This window comes from Mus pahari, chromosome 5, assembly GCF_900095145.1.
Source record: "Mus pahari chromosome 5, PAHARI_EIJ_v1.1, whole genome shotgun sequence".
NCBI lineage: Eukaryota > Metazoa > Chordata > Mammalia > Rodentia > Muridae > Mus > Mus pahari.
In genome coordinates this window covers 38,123,439-38,135,104 of record NC_034594.1, presented here as the reverse complement: position 1 = coordinate 38,135,104, position 11,666 = coordinate 38,123,439, and the positions used below count along the sequence as shown (strand labels likewise).

Genomic DNA, 11,666 nt, shown 5'->3' with positions numbered 1-11,666 from the left:
CTCAACCATTCGATATTCCTCAGTTGAGAGTTCTTTATTTAGCTCTGTACCCCATTTTTTAATGGGTTTATTTGAGTTTTTGGAGTCCAGTTTCTTGAAGCTCCAGGAATCTTATGTCCACATCCTGGACCTGGGATTCCAAACGCTTATTTTTTGCTTCTTATTTGCCGAAAAATGCCCAGTTTTTTTGTTTGTTTTTGTCTTTTAATGTGGATTCTGGAGCTGCAGGTCAGGCCCTACTGCTTGCATTTCCCAGTTAAACTTCTCCCCAGCATTCACAACCCTGTCCATGAGGGCAGGAAAGGGCAGCTTCATTATCTCCCTAATGAGGACTTCATGGCTTAAGCCTTTATATCCAGTGGACAACAGAATTACATGGCAGTAGAGTGTTTACCAGATGATCTCAAAGATGGCCTTTTATTTTCTGAAATCGAAGAATTTCTAAAATGAATCAGTCAGAAGACAGAAAGGCTATGTTGTTGGACCTGACCCCAGAGATAGCCCCTTACATTTGTTTGGCTTTGAACTTCTTATTTCCCACTCCTTTTCAAGGAACAAGTCCTTCTTTAAAATCTAGGAATAGAAGGCACTTCTTTTGAACCAGTGGTGTGGCTCTCCTGTCCTTCCACTGATGCCCCAGCTGTCAGCTATGGGGCTAAAGATGTTAATAATTATTAACGCAGCAGAAACTCTCTTTAAAAATGAGATTGGGTTCGTTCCACCCACACTAGAGGAAAACGAATCATTAGGCATGTACGTACACCATGCACTCCAATGGCCAGATGATCTCAAGTTTTAGGCCAACCTACACTACACAGTGAGCTCCAAGCCAGTGGGTTCCAGGATAGTGTGAACTAGAGTGTAAGATCCTGTCAATCCCTGCCCCCAAAACGATAGAAGAGGATGGGTGTCCATCTCTCTGGTTGTTCAAATACTTACTAGTGCTATCCAACCTTTCTGACCTACAATTCAACTAGTCCATTCCTACCTTATCTCTCATCAAAGTAGCCATCCTTGTGGGTGGCTGTCATACTCCCACCTCCCAAAGAGGATGAACCACTATGTGAATAAACTAGCTCACACCACTGTATAGCTAACAGCACCACAGCCTTTTAGAGGGTACATGTAGGTCTTCATATGTTTATTTCAAAATGAGGCCATAAAATGTGTAAAGAGGAGAACTATTCCTTTTACCTTCTTGTTATTTTGGTTAATCCTTCTTCCTCTACCCTCTGAGTGATGGGACTACACTTGAAAATAATAATAATAGTTAAAAATTATAAAACCAAAATAATATATAAACTATTATATACTACTTATTTATTTATATTTAATGTTACACTATATATAAAATTTTTATATATGATATTACTTTGGTTTTTTGAGACAGGCTCTCTCTGTGGAGCCCTGGCCATCCTTGAACTCATCCTTGAACTCTGTAGACCTGCCTGCCTCTGCCTCCTGATTGCTGGAATTGTAGGCATATGCCACAGGCTGCAAATTATTTTTAACATAAATAATCAAGATGTGTATGGTGATACACACTTAGAATCCTAGCAATCAGGAGACTGAGACAGGAAGATTGAGTAAGAGGCCAGCTTGGACTATATACTGAAATTAAGTCCCATAGAAACAAATATTACAATCATATTCTTGACTGTTATGCTGTACCTATGCATATGTGTATATGTATATGTATGCTAACAAAGATGGCTATTAACTTGTATAGGCTGATCAGTACAAGTTTAGATGCTATTACAGTAAAATATCAAAATTGATTATTTATATTTGAGGTCATGGGAAAGGTATTTTGGACTAGAAGAACTATAGACTAGGCTGACCAGCTTGCCCGAGTCGGACCCCAGAGCATCCAGTCCTCTAAAAAGGTGTGTGGGGGGGTTGTTTGGTTTGTTTGTTTGTTTGCTTTTTAAACATGACTTGTAAGGGAGTATTTAGTGGCCAGCACTGGGTACAGAGCATGAATTGGGACTGTCTATGAGACATCAGGACAATCATTTCTTAACTGTTGCTATTACAAAGAGTCCTTATAATGAAACAATGTGTTTTTTAAGAAGCCTAATTTACCAATTTGATATTTTGTTTCAATATTTAGGATTGTTTGGATAGATTCGACGATTTACACGCACCCTCAGTTAAATGTCCTAAAAAATCAAAATCAGGAGCAAGACTTTTAGGCAAGAGTCCAGATGATTCCCATAATCAGGCAAAACACTGTGCACGACCATACACTGCTCCAGCGCCTAACAAACGACGAGAAAGTGCCGCCTGGAAATTTGCAAGTCCTCGGATGGTTTCAGCGGGCTTAGTTCACTTATATGCCAACCCAGCGTATGAAATCCGTAAAGTGCGGTCCAAAAGAAAATTAAAAGAGGATATTGAAAAGCGTCCGCTCATTAGTGAGATTATCCAGATGCTAGGCACTGCAGAATGATACGTGAGGCCACCAGTCAGAATATAATTTCTCCATTAACAAAATGGTTTGGAGATCTATCCTTGTGTGATAGAAGTCAGCAACTAAATTTCATCTTGTTAGACCATTTTGTTATAATTAAAGTGAAAAATAAACATTCTAAAGAAATGTGGTTTTGTTTATAAGCCTTCCAGAACAAACTAAAAAAATGTATATTCAGTTGGTGTTCATTAGCAAAGTTTTGCACCCCAGCGCTCCTCTTTTGGGGTGAAGTAGTCTTTAAGCTCCTCACTTGGTTATCGCTACCCACCTAGTTTGCCAGTTCTCCATTTGCATCTGTCTGTGCTTAGCAAGGGAACTTAACTTAGCGCTAGTTACATTTCTAGATTCAACAGTCCATAGTTCTCTGAGCTGGTAGAACTTTTGTTCATTTTAATATCATGCACTGCTCTTCCAGGTAGAAAGAATGCAGGGACTTATTTTATTGAATGATGGGTCCAGGCTAAGAAGCCAAAGGAACAGTGAGAAAGGCCCAAAGTTAATAAAAACAAGAAGTGCTCCCAGCGCTCCAGAAGACTTCAGAAAAGGAAGAGGCGGCTGCCTCCAGGAGGAGCAGAGGTGAGGTCACTGTGAGGCCCAGCTCCCCAGCACCACTCAAAACAAAACAACCAAAGAGATCCTAGCTGTTTCTGCCCTAGATGCCAGAGTAACAAGGTAGGCACAAGAAATAAAGAGTTGCAGTGAAGCAGAGGAGGGTGAAGAAAAGCACTGGGAGGTAGCAAGTCACTGGCCAATCGTAAGGAAGAAAACCACTTTAGTCAGGCTTTAGCAAAGGCATATTTCCCAGAAGGACATCTCAAATTCCTGTACCCCACTAAGATTTTATGACAACATTGTCACTTGCAAACAGTATCTCTAAAACATGTCACCATTGATATCTCTGAAGTTTTCCCTGATCAAATGCTATTATTATCCCTAATAACATTCCCCAAATAATACCCTCCTTCCTGACTTTGAACATGGATTTAGCTTTTTATAGCCACTGTACTCAAACTCAACACTACCTTGGCCTTGATAAAACCTGATAGCATTTGGGCTAGAACTACCACCAGTACTTGTTCATTAGCTCATCTGGCAGACCTTGAGGCTTGTCAGCCTCCATAATTTCATGAGCCAAGTCGTAACATATCAACAGTAGGAGCTCTGACAGGCAATGTCCATGACACCCCTCCTACCTTTGGCATCTTGCACATGCAGGACGTTCTCAGATTGGGAGATGCTAAGGCATTGAGTGGGATGAAGTACAACTCCCTCTCTGGCAGCCGCTCAGTGCTCCAGTGGTCCTGTCCTCTCCTTCCTCTGTGGCCCACTCTAATTTTTCTCACCTCCACTTCCCACCTCCGTAGGTCTTGGCGGCTGTGTTGATAGAGAAACTCTAACGTTCATACTTGAGGCAGAGGTATAGCCAACAAACATGAACAGAATTGCTTCTAACTGCCTATTTAGACTTAAGATAATCATTTTACAGTAACTTCCAATGTAATATAGTCACATAGATTAACTTCCAATCTATATAGTCATATAGATGAAGAAAACCAACTGACATAGACCCCAGTTTATTATAAGTTCAATTACAAACCACTTTTAAGACACTATGCCAGTTTGGATGAAAAATGTGCCCTATGGGCTCATGTATCCGAACACCTAGTTGATGTTGGTGATGAGCTCTTTGGTGATGCTCTTTGCCCTGCAGGAGGAAGTATGCTGCAGAGGGTGCTCTGAGAGCTCGTAGTCTTGCCCCAGTTCCAGTTCCCCTCTCTGCTGCCTGTGCTGCAGCTGAGTGTGAGGTAGTTGAGATAGAACCTCTTATCTCTCTGCTCCTGCTGCTTTGCCTTCTCTGTCAGTATGTACAACTAGCCCTCTGCAACTCTTTTGATTGTGGTATTTTATCATAGCAACAAAAATGTAACTAAAACACAACATCTCCTGCTAGGGAGGCAGCGCCATTAACAACAGCATGGTCTTCAAGGTTTACCCCACTACAGAAACAAGCATGTAAAAGGCCAACATGCCATTTGTCTCTAAGAGATTGCCTGCAGTTTACCATGTTAATTATGTTTAAAAAGATTCTCTCAGCAAATCAAATTAGAATCTGTGTTCTAGCTTTGTTAAGCCACACAAAATATATAAGAGATGTTTAATACATTTTTATTGAGCTCCCACAGGGTGCATGAATTAATGATCTATAATTTACACAGGTAGAAAAGTGTTATGTTAGCCCCCTCCCTTTTAAAATGCAAATTGCATCTTTATAGTTCAAGTGAATTATTTAATGTGAGCAAGGCTCAGTTTGATGTTGCCATATGTAAAAGGAATAGTACAAACATTTTCCCTTCTCCAAAAAAGGGCTTTGTACCAGAATAAACCAGCCTGTTTATCTAACAATAGCTGATCAAAAAGGCTAGTGAATCTGGAAGAAAAGATGTTCTGGAAGCACTGTCCTCTGAGGAAGGGTTCATTCCCCCAGAGAACAATAAAATGTAGAAGAAAATTAATTAGCTCAAAAGTTACACTGAGATCCAGAAAGTACCAGTCACAGCTTAAAAAGTGGAAAAGAAGGGGGGATGTGTGGAAGGGCGGGCAAGCGGACACTAGCTGAGCTGGGTAATAACTGATGAGGAAGTCGTGCGGGTGCTCTGATCTGGGCAGAGAGGGTAAATCCATGCCCCATGAACAGAGTGGTTTAACTGATCAATTCTCCAGTGCACCAACTGTATTTTCAAGTATAGATTTGTCATTTGTACCTAACAAGACAGAAGACAAGCAGCAAGGAGACGCTGTCAAGTATAGAGGACATGAAATGATTTGGCAACCCTAGAATTCCCAGACCGGGTCGTTGTCATCAGGAAACTGGAATTCCAGCTCGCTCCACGGTGACGCTGGCGGCAGTGACGCTGATGGCCTGTTATAAGCAGGTGGCAACAGGGGAAGTATGGAGTCCTGGCTTTCTTCTTTCATCTGTTAAAGAAACTTAAAATAGTGACGTGGGCACAGAGACTCAACACAAATTTTATAAGTAATAAATAACTTTTAAAGAAATTTAAAACTTCAAAATTATTTTTAGGTCTTTTCCTTTTAAATGCTTCTAATTCTGACAATCAGAGAAAACCAAAGACTTAAAAGCTAAATAATCTAACTTTAAGCAGAATTATTCTGCCCTGTCATTACTTCTTGGTAAGACAGACACCAGTTTTAAGTTAATGAAAATATAGTGTGTGTAACATATGTTATTTTTACTGCTTTGTTTTTGAAGAATAAAAATCTTTCAGATATTGTATATATAATTAAGGCCACTAGATGGCTCAGCAGGCAAAGGTGCCAAGGGTGTTTCAGACCTATACTCGAAAACCTAAGCTCTATCCTGGGTTCCACACACTGGACAGAGTGACTTCCACAAGTGTCCTTATGACACATTCATGAACATACACCATGTACACACATACACACTAAAATGAGCCTAAAATTAACTACTAAAAATGTTCTTGGGCTGGTGAGATGGCTCAGCGGTTAAGAGCACCGACTGCTCTTCCAAAGGTCCTGAGTTCAAATCCCAGCAACCACATGGTGGCTCACAACCATCCGTAACAGAAATCTGATGCCCTCTTCTGGAGTGTCTGAAGACAGCTAAAGTATACTTACATATAATAAATAAATAAATAAATCTTTAAAAAAAAATGTTCTTATTTTAATTCTATTTTATAGGGAAGTTATTATTAAAGTTTTTGTAACCCAAGTGTCCTATGAAGCCAACTAATAAAGGCTTTTAAAAATAATATTTTAAAATATTTAAAACAATGCATAATGGACCAGCTCACCTGCTTGAAGAATACATGGGACAACAAACTGCTTGCTGATGGCCTGAAATTTTTGAAAAAGTTATTAGAAAATAAAACCTAACATCAGAAAATGTGTGTATGTGTACATGTTTATGTTTGTGTGTGTGTATGTGTGTGTGTGTATTTACACACACACAAAACTGCTTTATACTTTTTAGGAGTTTTCAAAGGTGCCTTAACAGACACACTACGAATTGATTTGTACATGACAGCTCAGCTGGGCGTGGCATGGCCAAGAAAGGAGTCCAACTGCTCTTTATACCTGCTCATCACTTGGACTTGTTCTTAGCACTGACCTTCTCCAGATTAATTTTTTAATCAAAATACGTTAATTTTATGGGAAGAGTAATATCGTAAAACTACTATAAGATGTAAAGCACATATGTTTTATGCTACTTAGAGGTGACCAGTATTACCTTTTCTCAGGATCTTGCTGCAAACACAGCTGCACCAAGCTAAAAAAGGCAGGAGAGAACGTTCTTGTGGATGGTGTATGGAGCCGGTCGCTATTGACTGTGTGAGTTCCAGTAGAGACAAGCACACTTTCTCCAATCCCAGAGTCTACTCCTGACTGGGAATTTCTCATTCTAGAGTCTGACTGAGGAAAAATACTGACATCCAGTGGGCTATACGGAGGACCTTTCAGTTTCTGTAATAGCATCTAGGAGAAAGGAAACCATCTATAGGTAAAACATGTACACAAAAATGCTAATAAAGCTCTAGAGTCTACAATAAAAATGTTCAATAGAAGTCATCTGGACCTAAGAAAGCTGTCACAGTTAAGTTCTGGAGCATTACCTGAGTCCTATGCATGTCCTGGAAAGGTACCTGCCCGCTGGCCAATTCACAGGCTGTGATCCCAACACTGTAAATATCTGACTTCACATTATATCCATGTAAATCCTGTAAGCACAATAGGGAGCCTTAGTACAAACAGCAGAGTGGTATCGAGGTGTCCTCTTGATAAAAGATGGTGAGCAATGAAAGCGAGCCCCCAAAGCACAAAATCAAGATCCACCTGATAAATGCTTTTACAATTTAAAATTCCTAACACACATGTGAGAAGAGAAAAGGTCTTGTGGCAGCCATTCACCAAAAAAACAAGGATATAACTGTCCTTTAGTCAAACTCAAAGACATTTGAGACGCACAGACACAACAGCAATAGCCACAGCTGACCTGTCTCAGTAGTTCTGGACTCAGCCACGGCTGCACTGATGTGCTGAACTGTGGGAAATCAAACACAGCCCTATGCCTTTGTCCGTGCTTAAGCAAACTATGCAGATGGGACAGGCCAGAGAGGGTCACCAGGCCATCACCAGAAATGAGGATATGGCTGGCTTTAAAACTCCTAGAACAAAAAGAAACAATCCTAAGTACTAGGAATCTGGCCAATGAAGAATGAATAAAAGTCTGGTGAGAACATACCCTTCTATTCCCTTGGAAATTAAATACCCTTTATAACACAGCAGTGTATCATATGAACTGAAAATACATGACATTTTCAAGGAGTCAAAGAACTCCTCAGGTACTTAATATAGCATCAGAACAGGGCAACTATCACAAAGAAATGAAAGTGTTAATTTTGCTACTTGAGGATGCACTGAAGTTTACAGTAGTTACTCAAGGTTAAATGAAATAATAAAGTTTCTGTGGGATACCATCATTTATAAAGATATGTCATATTAAAGTTCTCTTAACTGTCCTACAGATGATGCAAGAGCCTTGTTTTCCCATCTAAAACACTACATTTGGACATTATCAGAGTGGGACAGCCAACAATCTGGTAAGGTGAAGAGAACCTTCATTTGAATACATCCAACTTGGAATCTTCAGTCAGAACGCTGCTGACAAACAAGGAACCCAGCAGCAAGCGTTAAGGAGACAAAAACAACAAACAAGTCTACTCAATCTACAGTGGAACACAAGAGTCTAGAGGAGCTCAGGGAGAACTGGTATTTAGTATGGTGCTCTGCAGGGCTAAAGACCACTCAGGAAAGAACCGTTATAACTCACACAAGATAGAAACATGACATAAGCTGGAAAGTAGCTAAAGATGCTCTTTATTTTCAGAAAGAAAGAGAAAGAGGAAGAAAGAAAGAAAGAAAGAAAGAAAGAAAGAAAGAAAGAAAGAAAGAAAGAAAGAAAGAAAGAGACAAACAAAAACAAACCCCACTACCACCACCCCCAAATCCCAGCTGATAATCTGGGAACAAGTCCCGCCTCCACTAAGGCATGCTCTCTACTCTCCTGCCACACCAGTGTGCACACACCAGTGCCAACCCAGCATGCACACTGTGGCATGAACATTTCTGGTGAACAGACATGAATGGTAGGCACCACTGTTATCTACTGGTCAGATATCTACTGGTTATCTTCAATTTCCATTTATTAATTTCTTATCCCTTCTTTTCTAACACTTCTCTTTACAAAAGTTTCCCTGGATGACTTCTTTAAAATTCTTTCACTTATGTAGACTGTAAATAAGCAAATACCTATGGATACAGCCATTTTGGTGCAGATAGTTCAACCCTTGTACTGCTCCAAAGAGAATGTTTCTTATTAAAGTTTCACTCATTCCATCAGGAAAGTAGGTCTTTAGGAGCTGACTTGCTGAACCTGAAAGAAAGCCCAGGTGTATTCAGATGAACACTTAAAGTGATTTTACTTTCAACTGTGCTTTAAATACTCTTTTCAATCATAAGGAGACAAACACATGCCTCTTACTTTTTGAGTATAGCCAATTTCCCATGCAGACACAACTTCCCTTCAAGAATCATTGCCATCATCATCACCATCATCACCCAATCACCATCATCATTATGACCATCATCACCATCACAAAATAGAACTGAGGCTTGAATCTAAAACCTCATGCATGGTATTACTGTGCTATGTCACTAGCTCTCTATCCATTTTTTTAATTTTAAGGTAGAATCTCATTTAAATTGCTGAGGTTGGTCTTGAACTTATTCTACAGCTCAGGCAGGCCTTGACTTGTGATCCTCCTGTCTCAGCTTCCTAAGAAGCTTATAGTTTTGTGCCACCTGTGCCACCAGACCTGGCTAGAAATAGTTAATCCTAATCCCTAATTCCTAGCCCCTTCTTTATCCCTCCTTACTACTTTTTTTTTTTTTGGAGGAGGGGCTGGGGATATAACATATAATATATAGCATTTGCCTACCCTGCTCAAGGCCCTGTATTCAACCCCAGTTACAACACACACACACACACACTCCTTTTAGTGACTTTTAAAAACAGAGAAATTTTCAGTGTTGAATAAAAATGTGTATATGTGATATTTTAAATCTAGAAGTAATTCACAAGAGCTGTTCTAAAGACCAAAGTTCTAGAATCCATTGCTATTTGTTCGGTACATTTACTGGAAAATGAGTTGTGCTAAGCACCAGGGCTGATCAGAATAGAAAGTGTGAGTGATTTCCTCCTGTAAGCAGCACAGATAAGGAAGCCAGGCCCACCCCTGGTATCTACAATTCACTGACATCAGTTCATAGGACAGCAAAGAAGAGGCAAAGACAGTGTGCTTACATAGGGAAACTATTTCTGCTTGCAAAACAACCACTACTCTCTAACAAGAGAGGGGAGGAAGCTGAGGGAGGGCAGTGTGTGCCAGGGCACAGCACTTTTAGAGAATCAATGGTGGTTGGTGGATCACCATTCCCATTCTACTCTAAAAAAGAAGCAGCAGAAATATAGTACGAAATCTAGAATTGGCCACTAAATCTATAAATTAAAAGTAGCGAATGATAGATACAAGACCCCTCTCTATTTTTACAATGATACCATCCATGTTAAACAATTAGTTGTTTTACTTAAAACCATTTTCTTACCATAGGCCATAAATGGAGAAATAACCCAAAGCCAGCTGCCAACAGTGAACACTGTCCAATAAGTGGTAATATTGGGATGTTGGAAAAAGTGAGATAGAATCACTGCTTTCTAGGATAAAGAGAAAAGAGAAAAGTTTAAAAGTCACCTTTTTCTTTCTCAATAGCAGTGATTGTGCCTAATACTCAAGGGAGCATGTTAGCTTTTGCTTCTAAATTTCATAGTTGTTCCAGAAAATACATGACAGTGACTTGTGTTTTATAAGGCACTTTTAAAATGTCAGAAAACTTGTCCAGAAGCCCACAGTGAAAAAGAAATGTGACTTAGTTTACCTCCAAAGGGAATACATCTAAATACTGTATAAATTTTTGCTGTAGAAATGTTTAAAAACAACTAAAAATGAGGACAGGGAAATCACTAAGACATCATGGAGAGAACCACTGTAAATATTTTGGCAGTTTCTCCCAACCTTTTCCACCCTAAGCTATCTACCTGCCTACCTACCTACCTACCTACCTACCTACCTACCTACCTACCTACCTACCTGCCGACCTGTTTTTAAAATGTTTTTACATTTATCTACTTATTTGCTGGAGAGGGGCATGCACATGCTGCAGTGTACACGTGGACACCAGAGACAGACTGCAGGAACTGTTCATCTTTTTCCATCATGTGGGCTCCCGAGGTCAAACGCAGGCCATGAGGTTAGGAATAAGCACCTGTACTTGCTGAGACATCTCCTCACCCTCGTGTAAATAGTTTACAATTTGAGACAATGCTAAAATAAATTTCCCCCTTTGTACAAAAAAATGATTAGAAACAACAAAGTAATTATATATGCCTGAAATATAATCCCATTAAAATTTATCAATTCTGAGGTTGATTTTGTTCAAATGATAGAAAAACTCCTTTCCTGTTTGTCATTAGACTGACTGAGGGTGTTATCAGTCTCCAATGTAACACTGAAATACGCCACTCATTTGAAGAATTCGTAGTATTTACCAAAGTTTGAATATATTTGATCTATCAGCTAATCCATCTTGCTTTCATGTGTTCTTCCCAATCTGGTAACTGCATGACTTAGTTAAATTTACTTTCTTTAACAGAACTATCAATTGGGGACAGAAACTTTCACAATCCTCTCAAAAAGACACCACAGCCAACACTTCCTCCCTCTGTATCATTACCTGTAAAGCTTTAAACACTTCCTCCCTCTGTATCATTACCTGTAAAGCTTTCAACACTTCCTTCCTCTGTATCATTACCTGTAAAGCTTTAAACACTTCCTTCCTCTGTATCATTACCTGTAAAGCTTGCAACACTTCCTTCCTCTGTACCATTACCTGTAAAGCTTTCGACACTTCCTCCCTCTGTATCATTACCTGTAAAGCTTGCAACACTTCCTTCCTCTGTACCATTACCTGTAAAGCTTTCGACACTTCCTTCCTCTGTACCATTACCTGTAAAGCTTTCGACACTTCCTTCCTCTGT

At 39.7% G+C, this 11,666-nt stretch overlaps 2 protein-coding genes across 3 annotated transcripts in view; one reads left to right on the top strand and one right to left on the bottom strand.

The window, feature by feature from the left end:
• The window catches only part of C2cd6 (C2 calcium dependent domain containing 6), a 104,906-nt gene extending 102,454 nt beyond the window's left edge, over positions 1 to 2,452 (top strand). The window contains exon 21 of the mRNA XM_021199208.2: positions 2,114 to 2,452. Within this exon, the coding sequence (XP_021054867.2) occupies positions 2,114 to 2,452 (339 nt within the window). The remainder of the gene's footprint in view (positions 1 to 2,113) is intronic.
• Positions 2,453 to 4,031: 1,579 nt separating this feature from the next.
• Positions 4,032 to 11,666, bottom strand: part of Stradb (STE20 related adaptor beta) — a 22,223-nt gene continuing 14,588 nt past the window's right edge. Inside the window, exons 6-12 of one of the 2 annotated variants that reach the window (XM_021197664.2) lie at positions 10,178 to 10,286; positions 8,822 to 8,945; positions 7,506 to 7,677; positions 7,126 to 7,230; positions 6,744 to 6,988; positions 6,307 to 6,349; positions 4,032 to 5,449 (exon numbers count right to left, since the gene is read on the bottom strand). In XM_021197664.2, coding sequence (XP_021053323.1) covers positions 5,306 to 5,449; positions 6,307 to 6,349; positions 6,744 to 6,988; positions 7,126 to 7,230; positions 7,506 to 7,677; positions 8,822 to 8,945; positions 10,178 to 10,286 — 942 coding nt within the window. In that variant the 3' untranslated portion in view covers positions 4,032 to 5,305. The remainder of the gene's footprint in view (positions 5,450 to 6,306; positions 6,350 to 6,743; positions 6,989 to 7,125; positions 7,231 to 7,505; positions 7,678 to 8,821; positions 8,946 to 10,177; positions 10,287 to 11,666) is intronic. The other variant, XM_029539164.1, reaches the window with a different exon arrangement.